The sequence below is a fragment of the Anolis sagrei genome, chromosome 4 (genome assembly GCF_037176765.1).
Source record: "Anolis sagrei isolate rAnoSag1 chromosome 4, rAnoSag1.mat, whole genome shotgun sequence".
NCBI classification, from domain to species: Eukaryota; Metazoa; Chordata; class Lepidosauria; order Squamata; family Dactyloidae; genus Anolis; species Anolis sagrei.
Window position 1 is genome coordinate 154,123,699 of NC_090024.1, and position 24,846 is coordinate 154,148,544.

Below are 24,846 nucleotides of genomic sequence, written 5' to 3' on the forward strand. Positions count from 1 at the left end.
GGGGGAAAAAATTTTCAAGATATTCTTGGTGTTTAGCATTCTGTGGCCTCTTCCTCCATCCACCATTTTTATCCCACCTTTTCCTCAGGCTGGGACTTAATGTGACTTACAAAAAGACACAATACATTAAAACACAGAATAATAACAGAATTAAACCCAGTTAAATTTTTACTTTAAAACAGATTAAAAAGCAGTATGGGTGTGCATCTGTCTTCAAGTTACCTGTTGACTTATGACAACTTTGTGAAGTTCCTAATAGAATACAATAAATAACTTTATTGTCGTTGTGCTATTGCACCATGAAATTACATGCCTTCCCCCGCACACATCACAAAACAACACACCCATCTCTCCACATCCCACCACAACCACACAGCCCCCAATTCTACATAAGAGCTTTTTTAGGGAGGAATACTCTAGAGTTAGTTTGTCAATTTCGTCCTCTGAAATAGACTACTGCACCTGTATTATAGTCATCCCCCCACATTCACTGGAGTTAGATCAGGCATGGGCAGACTTTGGCCCTCCAGGTGCTTTGGACTTCAACTACCACAATTTTAACAGCCTACTAGCTGTTAGGAATTGTGAGGGTTGTAGTCCAAAACACCCGGAGTACCAAAGTTTCCCCATACCTGGGTTAGATGTACAGGACTCTCGTGAAAATGAAATAAAGAAATAGCTAATTTTTCACCTGAAAGAGCACCTTCTTAAGAATTTCTAGCCAGTATTACTCTATGATCAACTTTTTTTGGAAACTATATATAGACTCACATTGGAACACCTAGCAATTACTAGAGAGGTGTTCTCTATCGAAATTTCTTAAGTCTTCTAACATGACTAGAGGAAGTTGATCATAGAGTCACACTGGTGAACCTAGAGATTCCTAAAGAGTACATTTTTAATCAAATCAGTAAATTATTTTTAAAGAGCATACAGTACAACTTAAAACCATTTCTTATTAAAAATCAGTTTTCAAAGGTTTGCAGGAAAAGAAAGGTGGTAACCTGCCATCAAAAGGAACATAATGAAAGATCTATCCCAACCTCCCTAGGAAGGAGTCCCAAGGAAGGAGTCCGAGCAGCCACAGAAAAGGCCTTCTCCTACATTTCCATTAGCTGTGTCTATGAGAGAAGTGCCTCCCTTGAAGATCTTAGAGTCTGGGCAGACTCACACGGGAAGTTACAGCCTCACAAAGAGTTCTTGAGTTGCCATGGATCCATTGGGTTGTTTTTAGAGAATTCAGTTTCCTGTAAACCTGTTTTTTTTTTAATCCTGAAATCCTTTTGCTACCTTTGCAAAATCTTGCTGTTTCCCAATAAAAGAGATAACTGCTCTCTTGGCCTTGTTTGGTCTATAACCTGATTGGTACTCAACCCCTGAATTTCCTATTAACAGGAATGATCACATTAAACATAGGCTTGATTCACTCCCTCCACCTCCAAACAGCAACTATTATGCCAAACTAAAAATAAAACATTTTTGTCCCACTGAGAAACTTTCTGCCTGTGGCTTATTTAGCCCACACATCTGTAAACACAAGGTGGATTCTGAAAGAAACAAAAGTGGATGTGAGAGAAGGACATAACAGTGAAAATTAAGCCATGATTATTCATGGTGGATTTCAACTTTTATAGATGAAATGTACTGCAATTGTTTTTTTGGAAAATGAGGAGTGACATAGAGTTTTGCAGTTGTACCATGACAAAGCCTGTACAATTATTGCAGATTAAATCATACTTTGAGTAAATGAATTGTTTTGTGGCTAGTGATTGCAAGGAATTGGCAGATGTGCAATCGCACCCCAAGCAATATATCTTCCTGTTTCTCTGATTATGTTGGCTGCCTGCCATTTATAAACTTGGCACCATAGTTCTTCCTGATATGGCTAAAACCAAGGTGTGCAACTAATTTTCAAGATGTTTAGTACATGCAAATGTATGTCTTCTGTGCCAATTGTTTCAAAAACCCTTCCAGTGGAGTCTTATTTTCTTCTTCTTACACATATAGGTATTCTAGTTAGTGGTGCAAAGGTATCTGTTCTTACTATATATTATTAATACTCCCCATAAACAGAAAGAAGTAAAATTGAGAAATTAAACTTTATTTCTTTTTTAGTTAATGGACATCTTTTTGATTAATGCAGTCTCTTTATTCATTTTTGACTTTTGCCTCAATTTGTTTCAAAACTGAGAAACACTTAACCATACCCATATGTTAAATGTAGTGTGCTTAAAATAGTCAATTCCAAAACACAAAGAATTATTGATGCAAATTAATTGGCCTGCTACTAGCTAATTTATGGATTGACTAGCCGTCCCCTGCCATGCATTGCTGTGGCCCAGTCTGGTGATTTGGAAAATAAAGTAATGGTTTCTAATATATGTAATTCCTTTATGCTTATGGGTAAACAGTATTTCTTGTTGTTTCTATGTCAGTGTTGATGTGGAGATTGTCTGGTTTGTTTACTCTGAAACATGCAACATATAATTGTCCTTCTTGGGGTCCCTTTCAAATTTATGATATTATATCTCTGTGTGTGTGAATCATATCTATCTATCTATCTTTCTATATCTATGGCTGGATGGCTCTTTGTCAGGAGGGCTTTGATTACATTTTCTTGCCCTGGTGAAGGGAGTTGGACTGGATGGCCTTAAGTATTTTCTGTTGGTCATGGGGGTTCTGTGTGGGAAGTTTGGCCCAATTCTGTCGTGGGGTTCAGAATGCTCTTTGATTGTAGGTGAACTATAAATCCCAGTAACTACAACTCCCAAATGTCAAGGTCTATTTCCCCCAAACGCCATCTGTGTTCATATTTGGGCATATGGAATATTCATGTCAGGTTTGGTCCAGATCCATCGTTGTTTGAGTCCAAAGTGCTCTCTGGATGGAGGTGAACTACAACTCCCAAACTCAAGGTCAATGCCCACCAAACCCTTCTAGTGTTTTCTGTTGGCCATGGGAGTTCTATGTCCCAAGATTGGTTTAATTCCATCATCGGTAGAGTTCAGAATGCTCTTTGATTGTATTTTAACTATAAATCCCAGCAACTGCAACTCCCAAATGACAATATCAATTTTTTGAGTGAAGGACATCCATTGGGTTGTTACGTGTCTTGTGTCCAAATTTGGTGTCAATTTGTCCAATGATTTTTGAGTTCTGTTAATCCCACAAACGAACATTACATTTTTATTTATATAGATTCTAAACGCTGTATGTTTGTGTGAGTGCCAAGGATTACATGAATGCAGCTTTGCATCATATCTGAGACTTGCTCATAGGGTGCCTCTATACTACAGAATTGCTGCAATTTCACACCACTTTACTGCTAATGACTAAATATTATGGAATCCTATTTGAAGTTATTGGCATTATATTTTCCATAGGTAGATACTAGTAACATGTGTTTGAATGCAGATATGTACTATATAAGACATTTGTTTCTACAATGTGCATGATGTCTTTGTTGATTATGTCCTTACTTTCATTCTCAGGTTTAAATATTGTAGATTTTTGAGGGTACTCTGAAGGGGTAGTAGAGGAAATTCCAATGTACAATTTCTAAATTGGAGTAGTTTTTTAAATAAATAAATAAATTTGGAGTAAATACCCCCCTTTCTGGAAGGTGAAGAGGGAAATACTTTTTGTCTGAAGACAGTCATTCACTGAAATTAAAAACATCCTGAATATTATTTAAAACTTGTTGAAAATTTCAACTTTTAAAAATCCAGATTTATCTACCAGATTCATATTAATCAGCATAACTGTCTCTATTAGAGATGTTGGATGACGATAGCACTGAACAACCATAAATGAGGGAGTTCTCTGTCTCATTTAAAACTAAACATTGTGTAAAGTGAGGATTTATGGATATTGTTGAAACAATGATTTAATGATTGTTATATGTGAAGCTGTGGGCTTAAGTTCTTGAATGCTAAAGTAACATCTGTTAGAAACATGTTGCAAAATATTTTTGTTTTTGCTGTCACAGACATGACTGCCCCACTGGAAATCAGTAACTAGAATAATACCATTATTTAACGGTAAACATCATGGTAAACTACCTGGGATGCTTTTAATTTTTTGATCTATTACATGTCTGTCCCACCTTTATTTGAAGAACTAGAAGTTATATACAAGATACTTTCCAGTTTCTGTCTTGACAGCAATCCAGGGTGATAGGCAACCCTGAGAACTAAATTAAAGTTATTGATCTTGGGTCATGTGAGCTTTTTGAGACCAAGTGACATTTGAACACAGCTATTTCGAATTCTCTAAACACAGCTGGCACTCAAATTTTGATGGGGCCAGAAAATAGACTATTAGTTCTTGTATGTTATATTTTCTGACATGTGCCTCCACACCTCATTTCACAATTCTTCCATTTCATGTGTGAAGTTGAAGAATCATGGGAACCAAACGTTTTGTATATTCAATATATGTTCTATGTTTTTACTTCTAATGAGAGTCAATTACCTTTAGTAGGTCAGCATTTTATTGTGGAATAATATTGTTAATTGATAAAGACACCTAATGCCAAAAACATCTAGTTTACTCATATTTATACATTATTTGAATGAATTTAACTTAGCATTCTTCTTATACCCTCTTCCTCTCTCTTTTCCAGGCATCGATGTTCTTCATCATTTAGGCCTAAAAGGGCATCACCCATCCACAGGGACTACAATGCCCTTGCCACATACTTTGCTGCCCGAAGGGGTTCACCTAAGTGCTTCAGGAGTTGTTTTGTCCTCAACAGCAGACATTGAAGTTCCCATCCCTCAAGTGATAGCATCAAGCTTAGGCACCCAGTTCACTGTACTGATTAGTCTACGCTCTGAAAGAGTGAATAATGCCTTTCTTTTCAGTATTAGAAGTAAAAATAGACTGCAGTTTGGTGTACAGTTGCTTCCAAGGAAGATAATGGTACACATTGGTGGGAAACACTCTGTATATTTTGATTACATTGTCCATGATGAACAATGGCACACATTTGCTATTGGCATCACAGAAAAGACAGTATTCCTGCATACTCAATGTGGCAGGAAGCACTTCAGCAAGGAGATTCTTTCTAAAACACCACAGTTTGATTCACATAGTTTGTTTACCTTAGGAAGGATGAACTCCCATTCTATCAACTTTGAAGGAGTAATATGCCAGCTGGATATTATCCCCACTGCACAAGCCTTGGCAAACTATTGTAAATATGTGAAACAACAGTGTCGCCAAGCGGACACTTATCGATCTCAGCCAGCAACTCAAGACACATCACTTGGGGAACTCCCAAAAGAGCAGTTCAGTGAAGAAACTCAACAAAATTACATGCCACTAAATGCAAAGAAAGATGATCCATGCCTTCTTACCCGGTGTAGTTCTCCAGAATCTCCAGAGACAACTTCAATCTCGGCATCACTTTCTTTAGGAAATATTACCGCACTGGAAATTATATCTGTACCAGATGACCAGCAAATTGTGAAAAATCATCACCATGATGTCAGCAAAAGAAAAGATGACTTCCAGACTATCACAAAATTGCCTCTAAACCTTACAGATAATGTCACGGAAAATACAAGGAGGAAAACCTATCCTGATCTTCTCTTTTCTATAAAGCAAACTAAAACAAGGAATATAATGGAAAATACTTCAAAGCAGCATTCATATGAACCAACAGAGATGCAACAGATTTTAAACACAACATTACACAGGACTTTTGTTTCCATGCCTTCAAATAATCAGCTTGGTTCGTGGGATGAACATACAATTCCGATTGAAGAAGCTTACAACACAGAAAGCAATTATGATCTTGGTGTTGATGGTTATGATTATGACTATGAAGAACTGGAACAAATGTTTGAGGTGGAGAATCTGAAAGGGCCTAAAGGAGACCCTGGAGCACCAGTAAGTAATCTTGTGTTTCTTAATGGAATATATCAGAAGTTCACAATCTACACTATAATGATTTCCAAAGATGTGTTCATGTAGGGATTTCCTGTCATTTTATTCTTGCACTGTGTTGTTCATTCTAAATCGCAGAAAATTCATCATGCTAGCTTTTGAAGATAGTTTAAAAATGATGCAGGTGAAAATGACTGTGTTAGAGTTACAAGTCTGCATCTTGTTCAAGGTATTTGCTTAAAACAGCATTTAGTTTGGTCCTTTGGGGAATGTGTTCAAGATAAAGCTCATTACTTAGGTGATCCCTCGTTGGACGAGTAAGATGGTCTTCCATTATGGATTTCCTTGTGGGTCCGTATGTGGCTGTGGAGCCCTATTCTTGCTCTGCATCTTCTTCCGCAGTGAGGGCATTGGTTTCCAGGTGGAAGGCGGTCCCGGTCGGGGTTGGCTTGACGCGCCTTCCTCCTGGCACGTTTCTCTCTTTCGCCCTCCACTCGTGCCTCCTCAAATTCTGCAGCACTGCTGGTCACAGCTGTCCTCCAGCTGGAGCACTCAAGGGCCAGGGCTTCCCAGTTCTCAGTGTCTATGCCAGAGTTTTTAAGGTTGGCTTTGAGCCCATCTTTAAATCTCTTTTCCTGTCCACCAACGTTCCGTTTTCCGTTCTTAAGTAGAGCAACTGCTTTGGGAGACGGTGGTTAGGCATCCAGACAACGTGGCCGGCCCAGCAGAGTTGATGTTGGAGGACCATCGCTTCAATGCTGGTGGTCTTTGCTTCTTCCAGCACACTGACGTTTGTCCGCTTGTCTTCCCAGGAGATTTGCAGGATTTTCCGGAGGCAGCGCTGATGGAAACGTTCCAGGAGCTGCATGTGACGTCTGTAGACAGTCCACGTCTCACAGGCATATAGCAGGGTTGGGAGGACAATAGCTTTATAAACAAGCACCTTGGTATCCCTACGGATGTCCCGGTCCTCAAACACTCTCTGCTTCATTCTGGAAAATGCTGCACTTGCAGAGCTCAGGCGGTGTTGTATTTCGGCGTCGATGTTGACTTTGGTGGAGAGGTGGCTGCCAAGGTAGCGGAAATGGTCCACGTTTTCTAATGTTACACCATTAAGCTGTATTACTGGCATTGGAGAGGGATTGGCTGGCGACTGCTGGAACAGCACCTTGGTTTTCTCAATGTTCAGTGACAGGCCGAGCTTCTCATATGCTTCTGCGAAGGTGTTTAGAGTGGCTTGTAGATCTTCTTCTGAATGCGCACAGACGACATTGTCATCAGCATACTGGAGTTCTATAACAGCTGTTGTTGTAACCTTGGTTTTGGCTTTCAGTCTGCTGAGGTTGAATAGCTTGCCATCTGTCCGATAGATTATTTCCACTCCGGTGGGAAGCTTCTCATCAACAAGGTGAAGTATCATAGCGATGAAGATGGAGAATAGAGTTGGAGCAATAACACATCCCTGTTTGACACCTGATTCCACCTTAAATGGGTCACTTTGGGAGCCACTGCTGTCCAAGACTGTTGCCATCATGTCATCGTGGAGGAGCCGCAGGATGTTCACAAATTTGTTTGGGCACCCGATTTTGTGGAGGATGGTCCAGAGAGCGCTGCGATTCACTGTGTCGAATGCCTTTGCAAGGTCGATGAATGCCATGTACAGAGGTTGGTTTTGTTCTCTGCATTTTTCTTGGAGCTGTCTTGCAGTGAAGATCATGTCCACTGTTCCTCTGGAGGGGCGGAAGCCATTCTGGGATTCTGGGAGGGTGTCTTCTGAGAGGGGCAGAAGGCGGTTTGCAAGGATTCTTGCGAGTATTTTCCCAGCGGAGGTTAGAAGGGAGATACCTCGATAGTTTCTGCAGTCTGTTCTTTCCCCTTTTTTGAAGAGGGTGATGATGGTGGCGTCCTTGAAATCTGCTGGGATTTTCTCGGTCACCTACACTTTTTCTATGAGCTGGTGGAGTTGGTGTGTCAGCTCAGGTCCTCCCTCTTTAAAGATTTCAGCAGGGATCCCATTTGGTCCACTGGCTTTGTTATTCTTCTGTTGGCTGATGGCATTGCTGACTTCTTCCAAACTAGGCAGTGCTGCAAGCTCGTCCCTGGTTTGTTGTTGCGGGATTTGTGAGAGGACCTCTTCGGCCACATTGGAGCTGCAGTTCAGGAGGCTTTGGTAGTGTTCTTTCCAACGTAGTGCAATTGAGTTTTGGTCCTTCAGGAGTTTGGTTCCATCTGATGAGCGTAGAGGCTGTATCCTATGGTTTCTTGGTCCATAGATGACCTTTGTGGCTTTGAAGAATCCCTGAGCATCATGGGTATCTGCCAGGTGTTGGATTTCTTCAGCCTTCTTTGTCCACCAGATGTTCTTGAGTTCTCTTGTCCTTCTTTGGACCTCAGCTTTTGCACTGGCATAGATCTTTTTCTTAGCAGCACAGTTGATGTCTCTCTGCCATGCTTGGAAGGCTTTCCTTTTCTTGTCAATTAGCTGTTGGATCTCGATGTCATTTTCATCAAACTAGTCTTGATGTTTCTTGGCTTGGTATCCAATAGTTTCTTCACAGGCTTGGATGATGGAGGTCTTCAGTTTGTTCCAATGTTCCTCAACATTTTCGGGGTGTACTGTGGGTAGATGGTTCTTGAGTGCTGTTTGGAGATGGGCTCGTCTGGAGGGCTCCTGAAGGGCTTGGGTGTTCATTTTGCGCCTTGTCCTCCTTCCTTGGAGTCTGCGCTTGGGGGCAATCTTGAAAGCCATCGAGGATCGAATTAGCCTGTGGTCAGTCCAGCAGTCGTCAGCACCTGTCATGGCTCTTGTGAGGAGCACATCACGGCGGTCTCTGGCGCGTGTGATTACATAGTCTAAGAGGTGCCAATGCTTTGACCGGGGGTGCTTCCATGATGTCTTGAACTTGTTTTTCTGGCGGAAGAGCGTGTTGGTGATGACAAGGTTATGCTCCGCACATTTGGTGAGAAGCAGGATGCCATTTGAGTTGCTGTTTCCAACCCCGTCTTTTCCGATGGTCCCTGGCCACAGGTCGAAGTCTCGCCCGACTCTTGCATTGAAGTCCCCCAGGAGGATGATTTTGTCCTCCTTAGGTATCCCCGATAGGACGGTATCCAGCTGACAGTAGAATTTCTCCTTGATGTCTTCGTCAGCATCTAGTGTTGGTGCATAGGCACTTATGATGGTTGCCCGTTGGTTTTTGGCAAGATCGATTCGGAGGGTTGAGAGTCGTTCGTTGATGCCAGTGGGTGCTTCGGACAGATGTTTCACCAGATCATTCCTGATGGCAAAGCCAACTCCGTGCATTCTTTGGTCTTTTTCGGGCAGTCCCTTCCAGAAGAAGGTGTAGCCTGCTTTTTCTTCCTTCAGCTGTCCCTCTCCTGCTCTCCGGGTCTCCTGAAGGGCTGCTATGTCGATGTTGAAGCGTCCCAGCTCCCTTGCAATGATGGCAGTTCTGCGTTCGGGGCGTTCACTGCCACTGTTGTCCATCAGAGTCCGTACGTTCCACGTACCGAAGTTCATTTTCCTTTTTTGGCCGCAGGGTGGTGACCCCACTGGACGCGGCAGTCCAGTCAGGGATAAGTGAGGCAGACTATGTTTAGGGCACCTTTTCTAGCCCCCTCCCCATTTGGGGTGAGCAGAGTGGGTCCTCAATAGGGCTGCTCAGTCGCGGATACAGCTGCCGAACTACTCAACTGCCTCGGACCTTGAGGTAGAACGACTGAGTCCGTACCCACCGCCCATGTGCCAGTCTGTGACTAGGGGCTTCCAGATTTCACAGTCCTGCCCCCGTCGCCACTCGCTGATCGCCATGGGACTTTGGTTGCTTGGTTTTTATTTTCTTTGGAAGACGCCTGTGCGTGGGTTTTTTTAATGTGTGGAGGTCAGTGCACAACTGATCAACACACAGTCTTCACAGAGTGAGGTTCCACTGGTGATGTAGTTTAACACAATGACCGTGGCTTCTCAGTCTGTTACAGCCTTCTTCCGCCTTCGCAGCCATTGTAACATGTGCCATGTTATCCTCCGCCTGCTCTGCCGTTGAGGTCTTTGGGTCTTCGGACTGTGCTTGGTCTGGAACCTCCCCCGCGGCCACTCCTGGGAGTGCACAACTCCAGTTGTTGTGCCTACAGGTTCATCAGAACACGCAAGCCCCCTCACCACGACAAGGTGACAGTCCATCGAGGGGGGATAAAGCTCATACACCTTCTGGGAAATGAGGAGTTAGAAGCAAAGACAGTAAAAGAGATGTAATAAAATGTCCTTCTACATTGACAGCAACAAAGTAACTTATTTTGAGATCTGGGCCTGTTTCTGCCCTGGGCAATTCCTCAAGCCATTTTGTAGGTAAAGTACAATCAATCTCTTGAGAAGCTCCTATGCAGTAATATCTAAACATAGGCATACTATTAAAAGCTAAATTAAGATATCTGTGCCATACTTTGGAGGTGAGTGCATCAGAGAAAATGTCACAGTGATTTGCTCTTTTTAGATTAGGAGTCCCTTTCATTGGCTTAATTCAGTATTGTTAGCAAAAATAAAATAGATGCAGAGCTTTAATGCAACCTCAAAATATGTAGTGACAGAGAACTAGGATCTCATCAGATGATCTTTGGATTCCGTCACATGATGTTACTGGACTTCTGGTGGGACTTACATGAAAATGGACCATGGAAATGGAGTCTGGTTATTTCCAAAGACAACCAGAGTAGATTAATTTAGATTAATTCATAGTACCTGCTTATCCACAGATTCAGTATCCATAGTTTCATTTACCTATGCTCCAAAAAATACCCCCCAAAGTATTTATGGGCCTTTGTGTGGTGTGCTTCCAGCCCAAATATAGTCAAAATATAGGAATTATTATTCTCCATTGTTTCAGGTACCCACGTGGATGAGTATGTGTTTTGGAATGTATCTCTTTGTATAGAAGGCCATACAGTGTGCAATTAAAAGCTGATTGTGTGTGTATGTGTAGATATATAGATTTGGAATATATTTTTGGTACATCACACAGGCACATATTATTCTCCCAGCTGCGGGGGAGATGAATCAGCTCCATGGCAGCAGAATGATGCCTGGAGCTGATTCAGGTTAACATGACCTTGAACCACATTAACAAAAATTGTGAGTTCCTCCTGATTTACCCCGAAGATCTGGAGCAAATAACAATTTTGGAGCTCAGGTAAATATTTGGGCTGGTCACAAATGCTTTATATGGTCATCCTGTATACCTCTGGCTTCGGTGGCCCCAGGGACATGGGATGGCACTTAATGTTTAACATTGTGATGGCTTCCTGGTATAACATGGCTGGTTCATTTATTGTAATGATGTCATCTGGAGTGCAAGAGCAGTTGGAGAAGGGAAGAGGTAAAAGAGGGGCAACTCCTTTTTTCCCCCTTGTCTCTTCCGTGACACAGTGGCCCTCCATTAGAAGAGTGATAATGCACCCAGTGGTTGCTACTATGACCACAACAGAAGGGGGACAATAAGCATGGTTGTCCAGTGACCCTGAACTGGGTTTGGCATTACTGGATGGTCAGTACTAATTTTCACTTCTGCAGTGGTCCGGGGACTGACAGGAATGACCATCCTGGTGCTGATCCAGAATCTGACACTGTATTCTGATAAAGTGACTTTTTCTGGCTGTTTAAATATCAGTATATTCCTTTATTACGGTAAATGATTTTTAAGCAGGGGAGAGTATTTCTAAACATGAGAGAGATCTAAATGTGTTTTCTAGCACTAACACCTTAGGTTATTTATGTAGGAATAATATAATATTTTCAGTTAAGACTGAAATCCTTTTAAGAAAGATCATAACTACAGGTTAGAATGTGTTAAATATTTGCTTGGTAAACAAACTGGAATTCTGTATGTGGTGGTGTTACTCCTTGTACACATTTGGAGAAAAAAATTATTGTCTACATTAAAAACAGATAAATCAGATATTTCCCTGAGATGGATAACATGAAACCATGTTTAAGACTAACTGGGTTTTATTTTAGAGCTTTTGTGAGACACTCCCCCTTTCTCAGATACAGCACAGAGTGGTAATGGCATGTGATTGGTGATGATTGAAAGAATTTCAGCCCCGTACTGTTTTACAATTGTGCAGAAGCAAGAGCAAAACAAATTCAACTAAACCCAACCACTTCTCTTAATTTCCTAACTGTTAGGACCAAACATCTGACCAAATGCCTCTGACAGTAGTCTTTGCCTTTATCTTACTGCCAAACCATCCATCTGAGGCAGAGTCAATATGGCCCTGTAGAAGTGATGATCTTCCCCAATCTCCCAGCATTCAGATATGTTGGAACAGGGGTACATCTACACTTCTGTATTAATGCAGATTGACACTACTTTAACCACCATAGTCAAATGGTATGGGATCACAGAAGTTGTCATTTTATAAGATCTTTAATCTTTTTTTACCAAAGAGTTCTGGTACCTTACCAAATGACAAATCACAGAATTCCATAGCAGTGAGCTATGGCAGTTAAAGTGGTTTAAACTCAGATTGTTCACAGTTGATAACCATTTGCAAGTGGTCTTTCTAAAACTGAACAAAACAAAATGGAGCTCAACTTGCTTTAGTGCTATTTGGAATAAATGTGCTAATTTCAGAATGTTACTCATTGTTCATTTGTTTGATGTTAACATTAACCATTTGTTTTTGCTTTCTCCTCCTATTTAGGGACCCCCAGGTTCTCCAGGATTATCTGGTCCAGCAGGGAAGAGAGGCCCAAGAGTGAGTAAAGATTGATGTATTAATCCTAAAATACTAGTCATTATTGATCAAAAAGAGCAGCAAATGTGACTGTCCTTATGTATTCACAACAAATGTGAAGCTGAAAGCCTTACTATTGTTTCTCATTATATGGGCTGTGCTCTTAGGAAAAAAAGAGCAGAGCATTTTGCTTTGCACTTCTACTTTTGAATAGGTAGCACTTGCTAGCTGCCTTCTACACTAATCCTCATGTTTTTCAGCATTCTCATCATCTGTGTCTCTGTAGTCTAAAGGTCATGTTTGTTTGCTGGGTGGATTCAAGTGGAGCGGGGGTGTATAAAGCATTGCATTTCAAATCTGGAAAGTCGAAAAGAGTGATAGTGGCTAGTACTGGAAAAGAAAAAACTCGGATTGTCAATCACCTCCTAAAGAGTGATTGAAATGAAGTCATGATTTGATCAACAAACAGATTTTTCTTGCTGTTTTGTGTCTTCAGGTCATTTCTGAGTTGCAATGAGCCAAATATAAACCTATCATGAGGTTTCTAAATACCCCAAATAACCAGATTTCTATTTAAGAGTGCAATATACCTGTTTATAAAAATTTAACATTTGGTACATTTTATTTTTGATAATTTTAAAAATTTGGGCAAACACTGGGTGTAGCATGCATGTGTATATATGCTCCATACATGATTTTAAAACAACGGTTGCAACAAGGAATTATAATGGGGCCCTAATTCTGATCGTTACTGACTCACTGACTGGTGAAACAAGGTTGGAAATGCAGTCCTTCTTGCACCCCTATTAGCATCTGAGCAGGGCTGAATCTACACTGCCATATAATCCAAATTATTAAATCATATAATCCACATTATCTGTTTTGAACTGGATTATATGAGTGTACACTGCCAGATAATTTGGAATCAGATCCTGGGATATAGGACAGTGTAGCTCCAGCCTTAGGGCCCTTCCAGATAGGGCCAAATTGCAAAAAGAACTGGGATTTAAAATCTCGATTCCTTTTGAAATTTAGGCCACACAGAGGGCCCAAATCCCAGGTTTTCCTGGGGGAGGGAGCTACATGCCCTCCAGGTTGATCAGAGGTCAATCCTAAAGGGCATCTAGCCAGCCACAGTTCCTCATTTCCCCTGTAAACTTACCGGATGAGCCTGGCTTCATCCTCAGGCCTCTTGGAGTAAATTTCAGACATGTCAAAGTGATACATCAGAAGCTTTGGAATGGGGAGTGAGGCCTCCAAACTCCCTGATGCGTCATTTTGACGCATCAAAAGCTTACTTCAAGGGGAACACAGCCAGGCCACTTTGATAAGTTTACAAGGGAAATGAGGAACTGGGAGAGGAGGGTGGAGTGCCATCCTGCTCCCTCAGTCTCTCAGAGCACAAAGAACTGGGATGGCAGTGGGGATTGACCCTCAGGATTACAGAAGGTGGTCCCGAAAGTCAGTCCCCACAAGTTCAACATTTCATAATATCTGGGCCTTTCAGTAAGGTCCGGATCTTTTGAGGGTTTTTTTTAATCCAGAGTAAATCAGGAAATCCCAGCTTGGTTTGGGTTGATCCTGGTTAATCCGAGGTGTCGTTTGGAGGCCTCAGATTAATCAGGAAATCATCACATGTTTTCACCCTGCCTTGAAGGGCTCTTAGGGAAGCCCATATGTGAAATGCACATAATGGAATCTGATTGGAATTAATATTTTTTTAAAAATCTGCTACCTGCTAAAGACCTATAGTTAAGGGAGATGACCTCATTCAGTAGGGATTTTACAATAATCCCTACTGCCGAGAAGACAAGGTAGGCAGAATGATATGACAAAATCTCCTTAATTTTAAAAAAAGGTTTCTTCAGACATTTCATATATAATTTCAAACGGTTAGCTATAAATATAATAGCTGAAAATTAGTTAACCTGTTTTTCTGCTCAGTTTGTTTGGGAATGCTCAAACAATAAATCCCCTTGTAACTAAAGTGGCAATAATGCGGGTCATTGTACTTCCCCATCTCACACACCCTGATTGCTGCTACATCCTTTTCATCTCTTGGGCAAAGAAGGGAAAGGCTGCTCTGTTGGCAGTGCAGGCTTGGGACTCTTTGAAGTGTTGCCTTCTGATAGAACTACTTTGCTGCTGCTGAGCTGTTTCCCAGGCAGAACAGTAATGTGAGTAAGGGTGGGAGATTTTGAGAAAGATATAAAACGTTAAAATAAAACCTTCCTACAGTGTCTTCTTAAACCACAGGGAAGCAATGAAGAACATCCTGCAACCTAGGATTTCTTTATATGTATTGAAAAAGGCTTGCCTTTACCAGTGTATTGACAGAAATGTGATCTGACAATCCAGGAAGAAAGATAATCTTATTTAGCAGGCCTGATTCACTTGAATTGCTTTCAGCCCACTCAGAAAGGGAAGCCTTTTTTAGTGCACAGAATGGCAATCCTGGGAGGGCGGAAGAGAAAGAGAGGAGGGAAGGGTAAGTGACAGAAGGGGAAAGAGTGTGTCAATGCACTTGTGGTCCTTCCTTCATTCACTGCAAGAACTGCATCACCCAAGGGCTTGTTTCTTTGGGAGTAAGGCTGCTATGGTTTTTTTAAAGGTTCAGTTTGCATGGTGTGTGTATTTTGTAAACAATTGCATATGTTAGTCTGCACGAAAAGAAGGAATGCTGTGGGAGGTGAGGGGAAGAAGAGTAGGACAAGTCTATACAGTGTAGCCAAAACACTGCATATGAGCTGGATGAGTCACTTTTTGGAAAGTTTTTCAGCTCAGAGGAAATTGTGAAGGTGAAATGGTGATCAGAGTAATGATCTGTGAGTGTTGATAGATCAAGGAAACTGGAGTATTGATGGAAGCAGGAACACTGATGCAAGGAATCTGTCTTTTGGGAAAGTATATAATTTACAAGGTTTAACTTATTTAGACCACCATTACGTATTATGGTTAAGCACTTTGGAATGATTCGCAACCCAGCCTTACATTAACCATAGTGCAGCCCCATCCATTTTTGGCTCTGGTTCTTCCAACTGCTGGACAAACCCTAACCAGTGCAGCAGGCAGCCCCTGACAAATTTCACCACAAAGAAATGTTGCCCTAACAGGAGATAGGTTACTTGCATTTCTTTGTGTGTGAGAGAGACAATTACTCAGTACATTCTAAGTAGAGAAGTTAGTGAAGAGGGAAGTGACTTTAAAGATGGCATGCTTGGTACAGATGTAATGCTGCACTATGGTTAATGTAAGGCTGGGTTGTGAATCATTCCAAAGTGCTTAACCATAATACGTAATGGCGGTCTAAAGAAGAGATGGAAGTCATTAGAAAGAAAGGGAAAAAAGGCCAGCCCCATCCATTTTTGGCTCTGGTTCTTCCAACTGCTGGACAAACCCAGATGTAATGCTGCACTATCTTTCTAATGACTTTCATATCTTCTATTCCTTCACCTCTTAGAAGGAAATCACTTGCCAGAGTTTCACCAATCATTTTTCAATTAAACCAAGGAACTCATTTTTACATTAGGCGAGGATCACATTGTTCTGCCATAGGGGAAAAATATTACATCTTCCACCAGATAGCTGTATTAATAAAGTATTATATCAGAATCTGGTATGCATCCAGAGCCCTATTTGATGTTTCAGGTATTATCATTTCTGGTGCCAAAGAGACATAATTGCTTATTGTCTCTTTTGCAGTGGGAATTGCCACAGCTAAACAATGAGAATCCACATGTGGGAATCCAGCTGTCCCCCTATTACATACTCCTGTTTCTTTGGACATAAACCTCCATTATGCTGTTTCCGACTACGTATTACAACTGAAGAGACATAATAAGCATTCATAATGTAAGGCTGAAGTGGAAAACTTGTGTAAAATTATGAATTCAGGGACAATCCACTGTTTGCTGTCACCAGTTCTACAATATTGCAACATGCATAAAGAAGGGAACTGGGTGACATCATCAACTTTAGGGAAAGTCAAGGTTCTTCTCTAGGACATTATGCTAATCCAGGCCATTATACCAACCTAATAATCTGCCCTTTGCTGCATTCCATTTGCCAGCAAATATGGAAAACACAAGAATGGCCATCAGACTGGAAAAAATCAACTTATATCCCCATACCAAAAAAGGGAAATGCGAAAGACTGCTCAAACTTCCGTAAAGTGGCCCTTATTTCTCATGCCAGTAAGGTAATGCTCAAGATCCTGCAAGGAAGACTCCAGCAATACATGGAGCGAGAGTTGCCAGATGTTCAAGCTGGGTTTAGAAAAGGTAGAGGAACGAGAGACCAAATTGCCAATATCTGCTGGATAATGGAGAAAAGCAGGGAGTTTCAGAAAAACATCTACTTCTGCTTCATTGACTATTCTAAAGCCTTTGACTGTGTGGATCATAATAAATTGTGGCAAGTTCTTAGTGGGATGGGCATCCCAAGCCACCTTGTCTCTCTCCTGAGGAATCTGTACAAGGACCAAGAAGCAACAGTAAGAACTGACCACGGAACAACAGACTGGTTCAAGATTGGGAAAGGCGTACGGCAAGGCTGCATCCTCTCACCCAACCTTTTTAACTTGTATGCAGAACACATTATGCGATGTGCGGGGCTTGATGAATGCAAAGCTGGGGTGAAAATTGCTGGAAGAAACATTAACAACCTCAGATATGCAGATGACACCACTCTGATGGCCGAAAGTGAGGAGGAGCTGAGGAGCCTTCTAATCAAGGTGAAAGAAGAAAGCGCAAAAGCTGGGTTGCAGCTAAACGTCAAAAAAACCAAGATTATGGCAACAAGAATTATTGACAACTGGAAAATAGAGGGAGAAACCGTGGAGGCCGTGACAGACTTTGTATTTCTAGGTGCAAAGATTACTGCAGATGCAGACTGTGGCCAGGAAATCAGAAGACGCTTACTTCTTGGGAGGAGAGCAATGTCCAGTCTCGATAAAATAGTAAAGAGCAGAGACATCAGACTGGCAACAAAGATCCGCCTAGTCAAAGCCATGGTATTCCCTGTAGTCACCTACGGATGTGAGAGCTGGACCTTAGGGAAGGCTGAGCGAAGGAAGATCGATGCTTTTGAGCTGTGGTGCTGGAGGAAAGTGCTGAGAGTGCCTTGGACTGCGAGAAGATCCAACCAGTCCATCCTCCAGGAAATAAAGCCCGACTGTTCACTGGAGGGAAAGATACTAGAGACAAAGTTGAAGTACTTTGGCCACATCATGAGGAGACAGGAAAGCCTAGAGAAGACAATTATGCTGGGGAAAGTGGAAGGCAAAAGGAAGAGGGGCCGACCAAGGGCAAGATGGATGGATGGCATCCTTGAAGTGACTGGACTGACCTTGAAGGAGCTGGGGGTGGTGACGGCCGACAGGGAGCTCTGGCGTGGGCTGGTCCATGAGGTCACGAAGAGTCGGAGACGACTGAACGAATGAACAACAACAACAACAACAATAATCTGCCCAAAGGCTTTTGCTGAACATTTACAGTTCCAGCTGGACAAGGGGAGGGAAAAGGTAAACCAGGTGCAGAGTCTTAAAGTTTCAGAGTTCTTATAAACTTTGCAAAGAGGCACCTGGTTATGAATACCAGAGGCTGTAGGCAATATTTCAGAGGAAGGAATTGGCAAAGCCACTTCTGAGTTTTCCTTGCCTAAGAAAAACCTTTGAAATGCATGCGTTTGCCATAAGTGGACAGGTGATTTGAAGGCAGTCACACACCACCTCTACCTTTCCCCCTCCAACCTCCCCCTTTCCTTTTGTGTTGTGAGTTTCAGGAAAGCTAGGGTTGTCTTGGTAGTAACTGATCCATAAACCAAAGAGAATAGAGGGGATCTACATTTAAGTGAAGATGAGGATCCAAATGTGTTGCCTTTCATCTTGTATTCGATCGAAGCACAAACATTAGTTTCCTACATGTTTATTATGAACAGAATAAACTTATTTTATTTGATAAAGCCATTCAGGGTGTAAGGTAATCTTCAATATGATGTCATGTTTTTATAGTCATCATTCATGAAACATGAAATTCTGGAACTTAATGAGGTGTTTCAATAGTTCAGTTGAACCTAAATGGGTTTTTTTTCTTTTGAAAGTGTCTTTTCTTTTGTAAATTCTTGGAGCATCATAAAAGTAGGAACAAAAGGCATCAAGCCCTTCAAATGTATTTCCACTATAACTGCTACCATCTCCTATCATCAGCTACACTAGCAAGGGATGATGAGAGCTACAGTCACACAATATCTAGAGCAGGGGTCCTCAAACTTTTTAAACAGAGGGCCAGGTCACAGTCCCTCAAAGTATTGGAGGGCCAGATTATAATTTGAAAAAAGCATGAATTAATTCCTATGCACACTGCAGATATCTTATTTGTAGTGCAAAAAGCACTGAAAAACAATATAATTTAAATGGAGATATAAATATAAATATAAACTTATTAGTATTTCAATGGGAAGTGTGGGCCTGCTTTTGGTTGATGAGATAGTATTGTTGTTGTTATTGTGTGCTTTCAAGTCGTTACAGACTTAGGTTGACCCAGAGTGAGGGCCGGGTAAATGACCTTGGAGGGCCGTATCTAGCCCTCGGGCCTTAGATTGAGGATCCCTGATCTAGAGGGCCACATGTTCTGCATCCTTTATCTAAAATTGCTATTATTTATGTGAATATGTGACAATCCATATGTGTAATTCACAGTTTTTTTCTTATGGCATTAGTCAAGACATATTAAGTATAATGGCACTAACACAAACATTCCCATGTGCACTGGAAAGCGGTGTATGAATCTTTTTCTGCCAGATGAATAAGAGTATCAGTTTTGGCAGCCTGTATTACCAGTTGGAAGAGGTGACAAAGACATTAGCTGTGCCAGCACCATAGCCACTGACCCATTAATTATTAGTGAGATCAGAGTTAATTGCATTGATTGTAATTAGGCAGTGTGTTGTGATGCAGGACCACACATGGGAAAGCCCTACACAGTGCCCTTTTGCCATCTGAGACCCAGTTCTGACAAGATAATTAAATCTATAGCAGCTTGTTAGTTTTGTTGAATTGGTGTGATGGTTTAATGATTTAGTTGGTATAATTGATGTAATGACCTAGTGTTTTGAAACTTGATTGCATAGAATCACAAATTTCCTCAAAGAAGGCAGAAAATTGTTAGTTGTTTCATTTGTTGCCAGGAATAGTGAGAAGTGTTTTTGGAATTTTTTGGTTTATGTGCCAAAATAAATTGGATGACCTTGAGACTGAGTGGACAACACCATTTGCTACTTTGTCAGGAATCAAACACATATTTAACTAACTCTGTCTTCATGTTATTTTCTTCAATCTGACTTCCCTGGAGGAATTGTGTGGTAATAGAAGTTAGCTGAATATGTATTAGATGTTCTTAAAAGCTTTAAAATTGCTTGTATTCCACTCAGCCCTCCCTGCCATTTCTGCTATTTATGTATCATGTGGATTATTAAAGAACCACAAATTGAACTATGGGATCACGTTTCCTACTTCATTAATGCGTTTCTATTTTGGTAGAAGTGGAATGCTTCTGGTTTTAATTGGGAAACATATGTAATCATTCTCCTCATTCTTTGTTATCCAAAAATTGTTCAAACTTCATCAAAGTTGTCACATATAAATTGGAAAAACAAAATGTTCAGCTTGGTGTTTGGGAAAGCGTACAGCAGTATATTGATTTATGCAGGAAAGAATCAATTTCTGTGTTTAGCAGATTAGAGTCTACGTTTTTTTCATTTTTTGGAAGTCCAGCCAATTGGGAGAAAGGCAGGGTATAAACAAACTCTTTCACTAAATAATGGTCATGTATGAAATATCTGAGTAGACATTCCATTATATGTTGCTACAGAATATCTCTGTTGATACAATGTTATGCTATTGGTGACACCGGAGGGAGGCTAGCCTGACACCCTGGATCAGTGGTTTTCAACCTGTGGGTCCCCAGGTGTTTTGGCCTACAACTCCCAGTAATCCCAGGCAGTTTGCCAGCTGTTAGGATTTCTGGGTGTTGAAAGCCAAAACATCTGGGGACCCACAGTTTGAGAACCACTGCTCTAAATGCATGTAGTAGTACATCTGTTCTCAAATCATGAAGTTAAAAAATCATGTTTTCTTTAAAAATCATAGTTCTATTAATAGTGTATCCAAAAAAATTATATTCTTTGAAATTGGGAGTGGGCAGAGCTTAGAAGCTATGTATTATTAGTTTCTTTTAATAGACTCACCTTAGGGTTACCATGAGTTGGAAATGACTGAAAGGCAAACAGCAACAACAACAACATCTTTTCCCCAATTCCTGGGTTGTAATTTAATAAGTGTTCACATCACATTTAGTAAAGGCACATTCCTGCTTTTAAACAGAAAAGGAAGAATGTCACGTGGTCTAAAAAGTGCTATTTCATGCTTTGTTGTAGAAACTGAAATAATACTAAATTGGATGTAAGGAAAGTATACCATAGGCCAGTGCTATAACATTCAGTTGGGTTTTTAAAGGTATTTTCCCCTTTGGAGTTACTTTTTAGAAATAGGAAATGGAACTTAAAATTTGTAACCAATGAATAATTACAACATACAGGAACTCAGTGTGCACTTGGAATTATAATTACTTCTTAAAATAGCTTTCAAGTTCAAAGTCGGCAATGTATGTCCCTCTAGTCTAGATGTTGATTGATTTCATTTTCTAGCTGATCTAACCTGCACATAGTCAATGCTCAAGTGACATGGGAGCTGCAGTTCAATAGAATCTGAAAGGCTACCAAGTATTTTGCAGCATGTTGTGGCTGCCTTGTTTTGTAATCTATTATGACCGCAATCCTGTGGGGAAACTGTGGGAAGTAAGACACTAAGATCTTAGCTGAACTGAGTGATACATGTCTACCTATATATACTATTAGGAACATATTAAACACCTGAGTCTGAGCCTGGAAAAGTTACCCTTTTAGACCACAACTTAGAACACTCCCAGCCTATATGTCCATGTTATCACATTCTGGACATTGTAACTTACTAGCACTGAAGAAATCCTAAAAGAAGGAAATAAGAATTTCATAAGAGGTTTTGAAGTGGGCAGTTGAGAATACTTTGAAATACTTGTTTTACTATTTCCGTAGGTTAGTCAAGAAGAAGGCTGTCTAATTTCCTAATCAGTGCTACTCAAAGTGATAGTCCATGGACTAGTGCCAGTCTATGAGTAAACCCCCTGGAGATTTTCTATGAGTGAATGATTTTAGCCAGTGGACATAAATATAGCACTAAGGGCCCATCTTATATTGACACTAATGCAACTTTAATACAACTTGTAAATCTGGTAGCCACAAAATGCACACCACCAATGTGCACTGCAGCACATTAAATAATGCTGCAGGAAAGCGCTTTAAAGTACTGCAGCAGATCCAAGTGTAGCCCAGATCCCAGAATGAAATCGCTTTGCTATAGAACAGATAGCCTGCTTAATTCATCAGTATAGGATATAGGTACTACTTTGGGGGGAGAGGGGAGGGAAAGATTATTTTATATATTGTACTACTCTGTATAATAATTCCACCACTTTTCATAGGGTATCCCAGGCCCACATGGAAATCCGGGACTTCCAGGATTGCCGGGTCCAAAGGTATGTTTATATTTAAACAACATTGCTGTGTTGAGTCTTAATATGTAGCTATTTGGAATTATAAAGACCTACTTTTACTAATGTTAATGTCAATATTATAAATCATTTATTTGGCTTATTAGTTAGATCTTGAATATAAACAGTTCTTTATAAGTGTAATTTATAAACTGGAGTCAAATCTTATCTTGTATGGTTTTATTTATTAAAATAATTGTAAAACTTCCTAAGTGCTACAGAATTATTTCAGGGAAGAGAGGTTAAGTGAGTGGCAGTTTAGCCTTTTAACCCTTAGTCTTGATTAAAGAAAGATTAGTTTTCAAAAATCCATAAACTCTTGTATTTTCAGTCCGTCCGTGTCCCCCTTGTAATGACTGCTCAAAAAAGGCTACATCCAATAAGGCTTTGTTAGATTAAGGCCTATCTGAGTAGCACAAACCTGCTACTTAAATATATTTGGACAGATTTGTGTTGTTATGGCATGCCTTCAACTCATATTTAGTTATAACTATTTGATAGATATCTTAGGAGGGGGAAAGAACTGCAGTCATGATTTGTTTTAGTGTGATTTCTCGTGGCAGGGATCTGACCTGTAATGACAGGTGTTAAAAATTGCTCCTGGCCATGAAAATATATCAAATAAAACATGCATAGATTGACATTGTAAAACAATGTAGTAGATTATTGTTGAATAGTCTCTGTTAGCATCTTGTGTTTTCTGAACAGTGAAGCGGTATATGTAAAATTTGTGCCTGTAACATCTGGACTGTGTGTGTGTGTATGTGCCTTTACAATGTTTTAAAGGATAGGTAGATTAACTAATCCTCATTAGAAACTGTTCATTGGACAGATCCCGGGACACATTCTTTTCTTTAAAGTAACCTAGCGGGAATGTTTGAGATGGAATTTTGTCAACATTGGAAATGATATTCAAGCCTTCATCAGTTTTACTAAGTGCACTTTTAATTTTAGGGAATTTGGTTTGTTTTGTTTTTAATTAATTCCCAAAGTAGCAGTTATTTGTAATTTCACATGATTTTTTCCTGTTACAAAAGGAATCACGCTGCCTGTTGAATAAACTTTTTTCAGAGAAAATACTCAATGATAATAGTGTGGAAAAGGCTGATTCGGTGAAAGAGTGAACCTTCCTTTGCAAGATATTAGCATTATAGTATAACTCCCATCCATATCTGCAAGAGCGGCATCCACACTATCATTTTTCCACTACTGCAAAATATGCTCTCTCTAGGCATTTTCTAGATCCTCTGTCATTACTCCATGGTATTCTTGGGTTGGAAGTTCTTCATTTCAATAGAGTTTGCAATTGTGTACTGTTTCACATATTCATGTGAAGACCTCATGGATTAAAGAATAGCACCATTCCGGGATCTTAATACAAGCTGTTAAAGGTCCATTGAGTTTAGATATTTTTGTGCTGTCAGAAACGTGTGTGAACTTTGTTCAGGAATTCTCCAGGCTTTTAAATCCCAAACTAGGAGGGTACTCTCAGTAATTTTTCAATCGGGAAGCCCGAGGGAAAATTACTCCCATTCATTACCGCTATAGTGCAATCTGCAAAGGAGTGAGTAGCAGGGAGAAAATCAGAGAAGGGCTGGTTATATACACACAGTCTTTTCCCCTTCAACATAATCTCTTCCTTTTGCTTAATGTGCTGGAATATGAATTCTCTGTTATGTTGGATAGGGGAAAGCTGTTAGAATAGGAAACCTAGTTAATCTTCTTAGTTAGCCTTTAATCTGAGCCAAAGAAGAATTAAGTGGGGCTTGTTAAAATCCCCCCTTTTTTGCGATGGGCTTTATCAAGCTCCCAGAGTTGTTTTTTGGGTGCCGGAGGACTTCAGAAGGAACTTCTTGCCAGCTGATCATGCTAGTTTAATTCAAGAGGAAAGTATGAAAGTAAGTATGCATCTCCAGGAACCTCTTTGCATGTTCTGAAACTTGAATGTATTGTAATATGTGGTAACCAATAATACCTCATCCAGTGTTATTAAAATGAAGAACTTTCTATTTTTGCCAACAGAAATCCTCATTACCTGTATTGGTTTTATAATAAGAACGGTGTATGTGATGGCCTTGAAAAACTGATGATATTGCAACGATGATGCCAAGCATTTAGTGAATGAAATACATGAATTGAGAGATGCACCTTTTCTGGCATAATCTGCCAATCCCAAGCCTAAATGAGTGGAGATAAATATAAAATACCCCAATTAGAAACCATTCATTTGTTTTGAAAAATTGTTTGAGAACAGAAGAACTTATGTGCAGTTTTCTCACAGATTTGCATGCTTCTGGGACATGCAGTAGAGAGAAAGAGGGAACATAGCATGTTCACAGTGTGCATATGGCTTGAATAGTTGTTTTGTTATAAGTTGCTTGAACTGGAGGGTGAAGTACTGTGTTGATCACCTAGGGATGTAAAAAAACTATTTTTGAGCACATAACTATAGTTTTTGCAAAATATTCATTTTTCACAAAAATGAAATGTTCACAAAAAGTTCCAAATGCACAAAAACTAGGGATATGCACAACTAAAAAAAAAAAAACCCTTCTTTGTTTGTCTTAACAAAAATCTTGTG

The 24,846-nt window shown here is 40.4% G+C and overlaps 1 protein-coding gene across 3 annotated transcripts in view; it reads left to right on the forward strand.

Annotated features, from left to right (window-relative positions):
* Nucleotides 1–24,846, forward strand: part of COL24A1 (collagen type XXIV alpha 1 chain) — a 215,046-nt gene that overhangs the window by 29,130 nt on the left and 161,070 nt on the right. For all 3 annotated transcript variants that reach the window (XM_060773864.2, XM_060773865.2, XM_060773866.2), the window contains exons 3-5: nt 4,625–5,895; nt 12,589–12,642; nt 22,197–22,250. In XM_060773864.2, coding sequence (XP_060629847.2) covers nt 4,625–5,895; nt 12,589–12,642; nt 22,197–22,250 — 1,379 coding nt within the window. The remainder of the gene's footprint in view (nt 1–4,624; nt 5,896–12,588; nt 12,643–22,196; nt 22,251–24,846) is intronic.